The sequence below is a fragment of the Equus caballus genome, chromosome X (genome assembly GCF_041296265.1).
Source record: "Equus caballus isolate H_3958 breed thoroughbred chromosome X, TB-T2T, whole genome shotgun sequence".
Classification (NCBI taxonomy): Eukaryota; Metazoa; Chordata; class Mammalia; order Perissodactyla; family Equidae; genus Equus; species Equus caballus.
In genome coordinates, this window is record NC_091715.1 from 36712170 (window position 1) to 36725129 (window position 12960).

At 39.4% G+C, this 12960-nt stretch overlaps 1 protein-coding gene across 1 annotated transcript in view; it reads right to left on the bottom strand.

The window, feature by feature from the left end:
• The window catches only part of EFHC2 (EF-hand domain containing 2), a 178472-nt gene that overhangs the window by 108070 nt on the left and 57442 nt on the right, over positions 1-12960 (bottom strand). The window contains exons 3-4 of the mRNA XM_005614086.4: positions 10924-11074; positions 312-535 (exon numbers count right to left, since the gene is read on the bottom strand). Of these exons, the coding sequence (XP_005614143.3) occupies positions 312-535; positions 10924-11074 (375 nt within the window). The remainder of the gene's footprint in view (positions 1-311; positions 536-10923; positions 11075-12960) is intronic.

Genomic DNA, 12960 nt, shown 5'->3' on the forward strand with positions numbered 1-12960 from the left:
CCCACTATTACACTGTCAGTGATCACAAAGCCAATCATGGGCTCTTAGAAGTTGTCCCATGCAAGCGGCTCACTGAAGACTTTTACAGCCTGGAAGGGAGACTCTCCATGCAGAGAAATGAGGGTGGCGGAGTGAGTGAGACTTTTCTGCACTGAGACCAACACCCAGCCTTCCCTATAGCCCAAAGGAGAACAGGACAACTCCAGTGACTATGGCCCCAAAAGTTCTTTCACATCTGCATCAGGAGCACTAACTCTGCAAAGGGATTCTCATTCTGAAGACAAGGACTTACGGATGTATCAACTTCTTACCTCTCTCCGCATCTTCAAGTAAGGATCTTCTGGACACTGTCCTGGGGCGTTTAATTTGACTCCCATATTCTTCAAAACGATTTTTGTGAATGTATCACAATCATAAATCTTGAATTTCCAGCCATAAAAGACAATGTCTATGTTGATATTGAAATGATACACAGTATAAAACTGATCCTCATCAGGAGGTGGGAGAGGAATGTGATGACGCCGGATAAAAGTTCCTATGGTATGAAATAAAATACAGCTGTTTCATCATGCAGCTAACAAGGAAGAGGTCACAGCACATCTTTGCAACAACCCCGAATGCTTTTCCACAACAGTGAAGTGGGCAAAGGGCTGGTTCTTGCAGGCAGCATTAGTATGTTCAAACTCTGAGGGTGCCAGAGGGAGCTGAGACTTCTGAGATGCAGAGTTGTTTGACCAGCCTTGCATGTTAGTTGCCTAAGTGGTACTAGGGAAGTACTTTAATAAACCATAAAGACTAGGGTGGGATGGAAGGAGGAGGTAGGTATAAACAGAGTGGCCTAATGTGCCAGACACCGCCATCATATCTTTTCCCAGAACAAACTTGATCACGTCCACCCACTAGCACTCGATGTGAGCACACTAAACAAGGCACTAAGACCTCAAAGTAGAGTGCTCACAAAAATGTATACTCTTGGTTCAAAAAACTAAGCTAATAAGCTTTAATATGGTAGGTGTCAATACCATGATTTACAGCTTCTAAAGGTATGAATGACTTTATGCTGTTCTGAAGCTTCACAGAATCTTCTTTCCTCTATCAACCTCTTCTCCCTCCTACTTTCTCTATAGCCTCTGTCAACTCCACCCAACTACCCCCACAAACTGAGGATTATCAGAGGCTTCATAGTTTTAGCCAGTGCTCTGGGACAAAGGTCCTGAATCTCATCTCCTCTTTTACTTCGCCCTATGATGCCCATTCACTTCTCCTTTTGAGAATACGGACCCAGGGTCCCCAAGTATACACAAAATGGTGATTAGCCACTGGAGGTAAAAGGGTTCCCTTCCTAGATGAGTGTACCAACTATATCACACCACACCAGCCAACTTATCTAAACACTGCTGAAACCTATTGTCAAGAATTGTTTAGGGTTTGTGATTTTACCCTACTTTCAAGCTAACAAATTGGCCTGCCACAGTTTCATGGATGCTGGTAGAAGACACAAGCTGCTTTGATTAGAGATAAAGGGCAGTTTATTACTCACAGCAATAACAGTAGCCAGAACATCAGCATTTTTTGCACCAGTTTCCTGAGCCTCAATTCCTACAGGATGATACAATAAGGTCCAGATAGCCCCCGCACACACAGTGGGTACTTACAGGAGAGGAACCCCGAGCTTAGGGAACCCGAATCCTTTATAATGGGCAATAAGCATTCATGCCTTTTGTCTCAGAGGTAGACATTATCTTTATTAGACTGGACAATAAGCATGTCTGCCCCTTGTTCCCAAAGGAGACAACATCTCTATCTTCCAAGGCTATGAGCAAACCTGCGCTTTGCTCCAGAGGGAGAGACTATCTTTGTCTTCCAAAGCTGTTTGCTATATAAATATCCTTGAAGAGAGAGTCTAGAACAAAGAGCAGTCAGTGCCTCTGCTTGCAAGATCTACAGAAATGCAAGATACCAGTGGAGAATTATCTCTCAACATCTGTGACTGACTTAGGCCTGAGAATCTGCTCCACGAATAAAGAGAAAAGGAGAAAAGGCAAGCAGAGCCAAGTGAGGGTCTAATGGTTCAAGAAAAACTGGCTTGTGGGACCTTTATATGGAAGCATTTAGTATAAAGATGTCAAGCAATCTTCTTCATATTTTATATAGCATTGAGAATGTCGCCTTGTCTTAAAGTCTAGAAATACTTAGAAATTATTCATTCTATTCATTAAGGAACATTTAATGAATATCTTCATGTGCCAGGAACTGTGTTGAGCTCTGTTCCATTATTCTACTAATCATCTTTTCACTCTGTTGAAAGGAAATTAACTAAAATTATTTTCATCTTCTTTTCTTTGTAGCAATTTTTAATTACTTGGTACATTAAATTAAAATGATAAAACTATAAAATTAGAACTGGCCTAGAATATTTTTAAATGTACTACATAAAAGATGATATAATTTTACTGCAAAAAATTATACTTCAATTAGCCTTTAATTCATGCCACTGAAAACAGTATGCAAATTATTTAATCATTCAAGATTAGACATTTAGAACAAATTGCATACTTAAACATCTATAAAAGCATGAGCATTTCAGGTATTTTCAGAAACCATTATATATCTCTTTAAAAGTACTTATATTGTGACAGTTTTTAAAATATATAAGATTTATTCAACAGCCAGGAGCTTCTTTAGAAATTCCATCTATCTTGCATTTGTACTTCAGTATAAAAATTCCAGTAAGCAAGTCAGCGCTGATTTCTGTTCAGTAAGACTTCGAATAGGAATCCTATATTTTTCCAGGTGGGAAGAACTGACTGACCCACTGAGTTTTTAAATAATAATAATAATCACAATCATCATTATAGCCCTAGGATATGCTTTCATATACATTTTCTCATTTAATCTTCAATAATCCCATGAGGCAGCTAACGCATAAAATATAAATATTCAGTTTATGGATGAGAAAACTAAAGCTCAGAGTGGTTAATTGATGTGCCCAAGGTCACACCCTAACAAATGGCAGAAAAGATCTTGAACCTGGGTTTTCAAGCTCTAAGTAAATACCATTACTTTCCACAGTTTGCACTACTAAGGTATATCTCACGGTACTGCAGACACAAATTACTTAAGCGAAGGAGAGTAAGGAGTGTTACGGCAACACAGAATAGAAATGGGGAGAAGGGCTGCCAGCATCATGAAAAGGAGAGAGAGAGATGATAGAGCTGCTCTTCCAAAAGAACAACTTCCCTCTTCTCTAAAGGCAAATTTCTAGAGACGGCCCACTTGCCAGTTGCAGCAATCCCCCCTCGAGGGCCAGCACCACTGTATTACCTACACCCCTCCCTTAGGAGCCTGCATACCCTACACCCTCACACTCTTCCTTATCTTAGCTCCCACACTTCTCTCACTAAGTGGTACTCAGGAAAGGCCCTGGAAGTTCTTAGGGGTAACAAAAAAAAGATTCCCGACCATCCATGGGTTGGAAACAGAAGGCAGATCTAACACCAAACAAGAAAATATTAATATCAAGAAATCCAAAGTCCCAATTCCATGTTAATCAGAAAATTAATGTGGGCTATTTGAAATGTATGGTAGCACACGACAGCTTTCAATAGTATATTCGTGGGATCTCTCAACTGCGTCCTTTGGGGATTGAAATTTCTATTTATTGGTAATTGTGTGTTTATAGTCTTCCATGATAAATGCAGAAACTCCACCAGCAGGAATTTGTTCTGGAATATCAAAGAAATGGGCAGGATGCTATGTCTTTGGAACCCGAGATCATTAAGGTACGTAAATAAAAATAATGCTACAAAATGGAAAAACAACAAAAGCACCATATCTGCCCTTTAAATTTTTAGATGTTTATTGTCCTAACTGCCTCGTAAAGACAATTTGGGCAAATGTCCATCATCAGTGCTTGCTTTTAAGCTCTTCCTTATCTTCATATTCTACGTCTCTCTTCCTTTTTAAAGGCCCTGCTATCTGATTGTACTCTGCAAGCTTTAACTTTCTAACATTTCCCTGTGGTTTAGATCAAAATGATGATATATCCATTTATGTTTAATGCTTTTTCATTTCATTCCGTTGGGACTGGCTTTAGATCTTTGTTCAAACCACTAAATTTAGTTTTTAGGAATTCACCTTTCAGAATTAAGACTTCAACCTCCTATCTGTATCTTAATTTTAAGTACGTTTACTTCATTTTAGTAACGTTTAGACCTAGAGTACATCCAAGTCTAGAGGCAGGTACTTCTTAGGTAAATGAATATACAACTGGAATTGCCACTTGTCACCATGTTTACTAAGTTTGTATCCTAAAAATACTAAGACCCTTCACTGTCATCAGACGAGAAATAGTATCTTTCTTCCCCCCTTTTGTGTTCATTATTATCCCTTCACTAAAGTGACTATTCCATTTTTATTTTTATAAAATGTCACTTTTAGAGTTTTTGTTTCATAACTTTTTTATATAGATAGCCTGACCTCTGTCTTGTAGCAAACGAATTAAAAATTCCACATCTCTGATCATAATAATAACAATCGCATGCATCTCCCCCGGCCTTTGAATGAGCCCCAAACGATAGCATGTTAGGTGCTTTAATGTCCTCGTGCATTACTGCCTTCTTGCCTAGTTCTTCTTACATATTCTATGATCTGCTCCCAAATACCTCCCACTCCTCATCCCCTCACTACCCCACCTCTGTATCTCATGCTGTTCCTTTTGACTAATGTGTCTTCCTCTTCCATCTTTATCTGGAGAAGCTTTTGAGGCACTACTCAAATGCCTTCTTCTCTAGTGGCTATTGGCTTTTCCTCCTCTGATCCCAAAAAGTACCTGGTACCACTTATGATCCCTGCATTGTGTTATGAACATTGTCCATCATTTTTCCTTTCCCTTTTTCCTCCCTGCCTTCCTTCCTTCCTTCCTTCAACAAATATTTATTGAACAGCCACATGGACCAAGCACCTATCTTCATGGACCAGTGACTTACCTCCACTCTTAAATTCTACTCTGCCCTATTCAATGACAACTGCCCCCCAGAAAGGTCCACCCTTTGGGGTTGCCAAATTTAGCAAATTGAAATATAGGATGCCTAGTTAAATTTGAATTCCAGATAAACAATGAATAATTTTTAGTATAAGTATGTCCCATGAACTATTTGGGTCATAGTTATACTAAAAACTTCATTACTTATCTTAAATTCTAATTTAACTGGGCATTTTGTATTTTAACTGGCAATCATACTACCACCACTCCTCTACTTTATGGGGCACAGTACTTAGATATAGTATATGCCCAATATGAATGAATGACATATAAATGACCTCTATTTCGTGATTACGTTTGCTTGCTTAAGGTAGATTATCTTAGAATATAAAAAATATACATAAAAAATACTACCTGTTGAGGGGCCAAAACAAATCACTAGGGGAGATCAGTGTTCCTAATGAAGGATGCACTAAGAACCAAGTGGAAGCCAGTTCTTGACCCCAGGACTACAGAATCAGAAATTGTTTAAAAAAAAAAACTTTCAAGGATCCTAAAATCATGGAGTATGTATCCTAGGGGAAGAGACAGATAATAAACAGATAAGCAAACAAACATATAATTTTTAAAAAGAAAAGAAATTCTTTGAGGGGGCCAGGAAATTCTGATGATCACTCTCAATTGAGAACAACTGGTATAGACCTTATAGAAAATCATGGCATGTTTCTAACTGTCATCCTTTCTTTAGCATAGATTAGTCTGGCTTGGTAGTATTTAACAAACAATTATTCTGTTCGACAATTGAAGGTAAAACTACTGGGATTAACCTCTGACATTCTTGGCTTGGTGTAACGTTATTTTAACTACATTCCCACAGAACAGTAACCAATTCTATAAATATAACACATCTAACCAAAAAGAGAGTGATGTTCTGGCAAGAAATGAAAGCAAGCCTTGAAGTACGACAGTGACTTGACTTATAGCACACATATATCTCTCTGCCAACAAGGATTTGTGAACTTTAAAAATACGTTGTTATGATTAGAAGCTGTATGTAACTAAATGCCTATTTTGGCATCAAGCTTTGGGATGCCTCTTTTGTTTCTGGCTTATTCCAAACTCTCACTTCTCTAAAAATAAGTTACATGATAGGAGAGGCAACTAAAAGGGAGGCTAATTCATCCAGGTGCGCTAATTTCTGAATGGGCAGCTCCACGAAACAAACAGGTGCATCTGACCTTCCAGTTCATCTGGAAAATATCAAAACCCTGCGGAAGTGACAGGAACAGCATCAGTGCGCAGCACCTAAATGTAACCCCCAGCCCCTTCCCAGGGCCCACAGGTACATGAAAAGTAGTCCCAAGCCACTCAAGACACAACTGAAAGAGACACCTACCCTGTCCCACCAAGATCTGAGCCACTGGCTCGTTAAGCTTGTTTTCTTTTTCCCAATCATTTAGTTTAGGAAAGCTTGAAGAAGGCATTTAATGATTTTCCAAAGTATCCTCTGTTCAAACACACCTTCCTTAACAAGAATCATCATATTAAATACTTCAAGAGACACTGGTTTCTTGCTAAACAAAGCTTGATGATAGAGTGGTTATTCGTGTTTGTCTTCCACAGGACTTGCTATAGCCCACAGCTATTTCCACTCTGCTCACAAATTCAGTCTCATTACAGATTGTGATTATCGTGTATTCTGGCCATATCACGTGAGCTGTGTGTTCGCTCAGGGAAATGTCCTGATCAGAGTGAGCCAATCAGAAATTCTGAAATTTTCAAGAGATTTTTTTTAAAATTGTCTTTTACTCAGGTTTTTTTCCCCAAGTCTTTATGAATAACGTTCACTCCTACCCACATAAAAATTATTTTCAAGTAAATCATTATGACTTTCTTCAATTTGCCTCTGGAATCTGTCTATGTGAGATTTGAAACCAAGAGGCTGAGAGAATTGAAAAGTCTTAATGTAAGCCTTTCCAAGATCCTCATAGCTGCTACGTTTCATTTTTCTTCTTGGATAGTTTAATAAAACTAAGACTCACTGGAGAAGGGCCAGTGAGCTACAGGAATATCAGCTTTCACTTAAAAAGTAATAACAATAAGGACAATGCAAGTCACTAATGCAGGTTTGGGGTGTCCTATGACCTCCAGTCCACCATTTGTGTAAATTTGGTGTCATGTGGGGAAAGTAAAAAAAATAAGCAAAGTTTAGTTAGGGAATATCAGAGTAAAGCACTCAACTGAAAACTTGTAAGAAACTATTTCTTGCTAAAGTAATACTGTCACTTATCTAAACAAACACATTTAGGTAAAACAGATGTTCACAGAAATTAAAAGTTGTAAATTTTCTTTCTCTTCTGAAGTAACTGTCCAAACATTTTCTCATCCATTCTTGTCAATCTTTAAAAACTGCCTTATATGTTTAAAATGATCCTAAAGAGTCTAAAGATCTCTTGTCCCTTTACAAAATAAAATGTCACACTTCCAACCTTAAAAATCTGTGAAAACCTTTTTCAAAATATCAAGGCATTTCTATATTTCCTGAAAGATTTACCATTAAGCCATAAGTCCTCCAAACAAAAAGACCATGGAGTGGATAGTGTGTCAGAGCACAAAGAATAATGAGGATAGCTCATATTGTGTCTTCATACCAATCCTTACCTTCTCCCTCCACTAGTAAAACCAAGTACAGACACTAAATCGAATTTTCTTCCTCATTCTACCACCTCAACAGCGGCTGTCTTCCAACATGGTATAACAAGCCTGATTCTGTTCATGATCTTGGCAGCCATGATTCCCAATCCACATCTCTAGTCTTGACTTTTTTCCTGAAAACACACCCCAAGGTTCCACCTGCCTGGTGAGTATCACCATACAGATGTCCCAACCCACCTTCAAAGGCCTCATGACCCAAACAAACATACTCCAGTTCCAACCACAATGCTGCTCCCTGCTCCGTGTTCTTGGATTTTAATAAGGTATCACCATCCTCTCAACCACAGAGTGAGCTCTGAGACAACCAGTTAAGATTCAGATGGAGCAAATTACCTCTCTAAGCCGGTTTCCTTTTCTATAAAAGCTGACGATGACCTACTTTAGATGACTGTTGGGGGATTAAATGAGATAATGATAAAGTAGGCACCTGATCATTAGATATTCCCCTTCCTCACTCTCTATATTTAATCGCTGGTCAAGGCCTATCAACTCTGCCAACCAAATGCCTCTAAAATCTTCCTACCATCATTGTCCTGGTTTGGACACTCAGCATTCCCAGCCTGAACGATTGCAAGCTCATGGATGGTCACCTTGCTCCCTTTACTCTCCAATCTGCTTGCCTATAAGCTCCATCAGATAGGAGTATAACGGGTCTTATTCGTTTTGTCTGTTTTCCCAAAACCCAGCACAATGCCTGGCACAGAGTCAGCATTCAACAAACACTTATTGGCAATGCTGACTGGCTCCAAATTCATCATCCAGACACAATGAAGCCATGCTCTAAGAAAAACCTCAATCCCACGAGCACTGAAGGAAGTCCTTTGCATACCGACTCATCACAACCTTACTCTCAGAGGCCCATGGTCCCAAAATCCCTGTTTATCCCCCTCGAACCCCACTGTGGTATTACTAATATAGCAGCATTGGGCCAAGATAAGTAGTTAGTAAGCAAAAAAGTCGATTCCACATAGCCAGAAAATCATAAGATGTGTGTTAAATAACAATAAGTAAATAGATAAGTAAACAATAAGTAAGTAGAGCACATATGTTAAACATAGAAAGAAAGAGATGGAAAGACCAAGAGATGACTAATTTTCAGTAGCTATTAAATATTCATGAGACACCTGGGCTCTAAATATTCATGATACACTAAATATACAAGAGGCAGTAAATATTCATGAGTACTCAATATTCATGAGGGCTTGATTCGGCCACTCATTCATTGGTGACACCCATTCTGGCCCCATGTGTCCTTTGCCCAAGAAACACAAACAAACCCATGACTATTCAGCAGGCTTACTGGCAAGCTACAGCTGTGGCCAGGCCCACTTGTCCCTGCACTCTCCAACAGAGTAAGTGTGTTCCACTAGCCTGAAATCCCTTCTGTCTGTGGTCCTCCTTGCCTGAACTTCAACTCTGGTTGCCAAACCACACTATTAGCAGGAAAGGCTGCTATTCTTTCAGCAGAGAGAGACAGGGTCATTCCCCGTCCCAGGATTCAGGCAAGTGGTCCTTCTACCCACTCATACCATGTCCTATGTGTGTGAACCTATCCCATCGCTTTCCCCTTGCTTCCCACTGTGTGTTTTAAATTGTTTTAATGCGTTGTGTGATTTATGCATTTTAATATGGTTCATGAGACTTCTGTTCTATGGCCTCTGGGAAAGCCTGCATGCATGCTTCTTGGAGGTCAACACTGCATCAAGGTAATACCCACCCGACACTCTGGCTGCTGTGTAGAGAAGAGATTGTAGGAGGAGCAGAGACCTATTAGGCAGCTATTCCATTCCTCTACTAAAGAAACGAGGGTAGCTTGGGTTAGGATGGTAGCAAAGGGGATAGAAACACATGGACAGATTCAGGATATGTTTTGCTAGGAGAATGAAGAACAAGGATGGTGGGTGTGAACAAACAGGGAAAGTAAAAGGCGTCGAGACTGCAGTCAGAGAAGGCAATTTCAGAGCCTAAAATATTAGAGATGGCAATACTCCAAAAGACAAAGAGACAACAACGTACCTAAGAATCACAGCTCCTCATGGATCAAAGGGGCCTTGGAAGGTCATCTACACCAACCAGCAAACAAATACATGACTCCCCTCCACACCTCTACTAAGACATGCCTCCAGGGCCATCCATCTATACCAATGACCAAACAAATATATGACTCCTCTTACTTTCACCCCTATACCTGACCCTGACCCCCATGCTCATCCAGAGCCATCCACTACAACTTCCAACAGCTCTCTGCTAGAAAATTATTCTTCTTACTGACCTGAATTCTGACCCCCCCAGGTCCTGTCCTTGAGGATACAGAAAATTAGGTCATGCCTCCTCCACATGACAGTCCTTTAGATTCCTAAAGACATTTATCAGGCTCACCTGAGCCTTCCCTTTACAGACAAATATCCCTTTTCACCATTCTGCCTTACACGTAACAAATTTTCAGTCCTTTCACCATCCTGATTGCTGTCCCCTGAAGGCATCCAGAACTCAGCATTGTCCCAAGTCAAAGACTCATACAAAAACAGGAGAAATCAGTCACCTCCCTTGATCTCTGCCATATTTCTAATAATGCAACCTAGGATTAGCTTCCCTGGTGGTCACATCAGAGTTAATTCTTGTCTGGCTAAAGTGGAGTATGGATAAAGATGACTGGCATACGTGAGGTGAAGACACAATGATCCTCTGTTGAAGTACCGTTAAAGTCTGTAGTTAACAGGTCTGAGGATGAGAAGAGGGTGGCTGAAGCAAATGGCAGTGAATTCAAGAAAGAAGAGAGAATACCAATCTGGAAGTGGCAGTGAAGAACAGTTTTCTCTCTTCCCCTGAGGGTGTTGTGAAGGAAGTGATGTGGTCATAGCAAAAGACCAAAGAGTTTGAAGAAAAAAGTCAAAGACACAGGGGAGTTTGCTCATACTAGAGCAGCACCTGAAAGGATACCAGTTGAAACAGCTTCCTTAAGCTTAGGTACCATGTTGTATGATTAATACATATGTAGAACACCATAGAAGAGTGACAGGAATGGCCAATGTTGACGTATTGGCATGTAGAAAGCTGATAAGTCACCATCAATAATTACAAGCTAATAGTATGTTTATATTGACCACCACCACCAAGTGAGATACCTAAGCAGTAGCATGGGGTCTTTTAGAAAGCTAGAGAAAGGCAGTAGATAAAGACAGGAGCTAGAAGTGAAAGAATCATAACTCTGTTTAAAAAGATACCTTGAGGCAGTCCACTATTTCTCACCCCTGGTTCATTTACTTGAATTGTGTCATCTTCAAGGTAGAAGTAGATTTTATAGCGTCTTATTCTATAGTTTTCTTGACTTTTTTCAGGCACTTCATCTTCTAAATAGGCATCAAAAGATAATACCTGTTGGAATCATAATTAGAAACAAAGAAATGAAAAAAAATCAGCAAACTTAAAATAAAGCTACTGCCTATATATTTTTTGTTAATGTAAAGAAAAAAGTTGGGAAGATTTTTGCAAGAAGACATCCCCACATCAGCTATGAGAATGGATATACGATCTAGATTACAGTATATAAAGATTATTTTATATTTTCATCACCATCTGGTTAGAATGAGAAAATGATATTCAAGCAATAAATCCATCATTCAGCTCTACCTTAAATCGAACTAGCATCTGTCTTTGGAATTTCACAGTGGGATTCTATATGTATGTGTTACAGAAGACAAAACATTCTTTCCCACAAGATGAATATAAGTTTTGCCATTTTTTCCCCATTAAAAACAACACAAAGCTACCTTGGTTCTAGAATAAAATTATCCTGACTTCTGGTCCTGCTGATTGCTTGCCTTGAGGCAATTCAAACAGGCAGATCTGAAATTCTTCCAATGCACTGGAGACTCCACCATACACTTCTTCAGGACCCTCAAAAAGCCTAACTCAATGCTAGACCTAGTCTCACTGTGTGTTTTGGGGGAGGGGAGAAGTGGACGTTAATAGGAGAGGTGGATTCTAAAGTAGTTACAGTCAAAATCAGAGATAGTAAAAAATACCCTTGAAAATTCCTTAACCCCTTTAGAAAACTGTGCCTCTCAGTAAGTTCAACATAGTCCATTTTTCTACCACGTTGAAGCAGAAGACTGACTACCTCTTCAATTGAAGACCAGCTGAAAGAGCTTCCTTAGGCTTAGGTACCATGTCGTATGAATAATACATATCTTTAACCATCGGAATTACTCTCAACACGGCGACCTGCTCACACAATGAGAAAGACATGGTAATTGAGGGAACAGCAGATTCAGGCTACCATTTCAAGCTTGACCAGGGCCACGGATTCCTTTAGAGCTCCATTTTAATATTCCCTTTGCTCTCATTTTTGATCAATTTTTATAATTAAAGTTGCAAGAGTTAATTGTACATATGATGTAATACCAGGGTAATTCAACATGGACAATATAATATATATGAGTGAGTCTGTTAGGTGTAACCTACCCTCTAGGAGTGGTCAGTTATCCTAATTAGGAATACACACTCTGGGAGTGTTTAGCAAATTTCTATCAGAAGCCTACACTTCAGAAGTAGCTGGAAAAATGCTTCAGTAATTTATCTCTGATCAACATAAGCAGCTTTGTTAATTACCATAAAGGATGTTAGAAATGCGTTTTAGTTAATGAAATTATTGTATTCAACATGAATCGATCAGTTAACAGATACTGACCAAGCATTTTCTTTACCAGAACAGGTTCTAAGAATCTAGTAAGCCCAGAGATCTACACCCTTCACAATGGCACCTTTGGCTTCATTCCAAAATGGTCCTATGTTCAGCTGCTCGAATTTCTGGTGAAATCATCTGGCCTGATCCCAGTTAGAAAGTTAGCTAAACCTACTACTAGAATGTTGTCATATTTGTGTTGAGTGAACATTTCCAGTAAAATGCTGTCAGATGGGTACAGGGTTTCCTTCTGAAGTGATGAAAATGTCTTCAAACTAGATAGAGGTGATGGTTATACAGCATTGTGAATGTACTAGATGCCACTGAATTGCACACTTTAAAATGGCTAATGGTTAATTTTATGTGATGTAAATTTTACCTCAGTCGAAAAAAGATGTGGGACACTGAATTGTGTTGGACACACTAAAATGGTGAATTTTATGTTATATGAATTATACCTCAATTTAAAAAGTAGGGGGGAAGAAAGATATTGTTGGAACACCTAAAAAGACAAGAGAGCTGGAGTGTCATCGAGCTTTCAGTAAAGGTAGCGTGGGGAGGGCTGAATACGCCACCT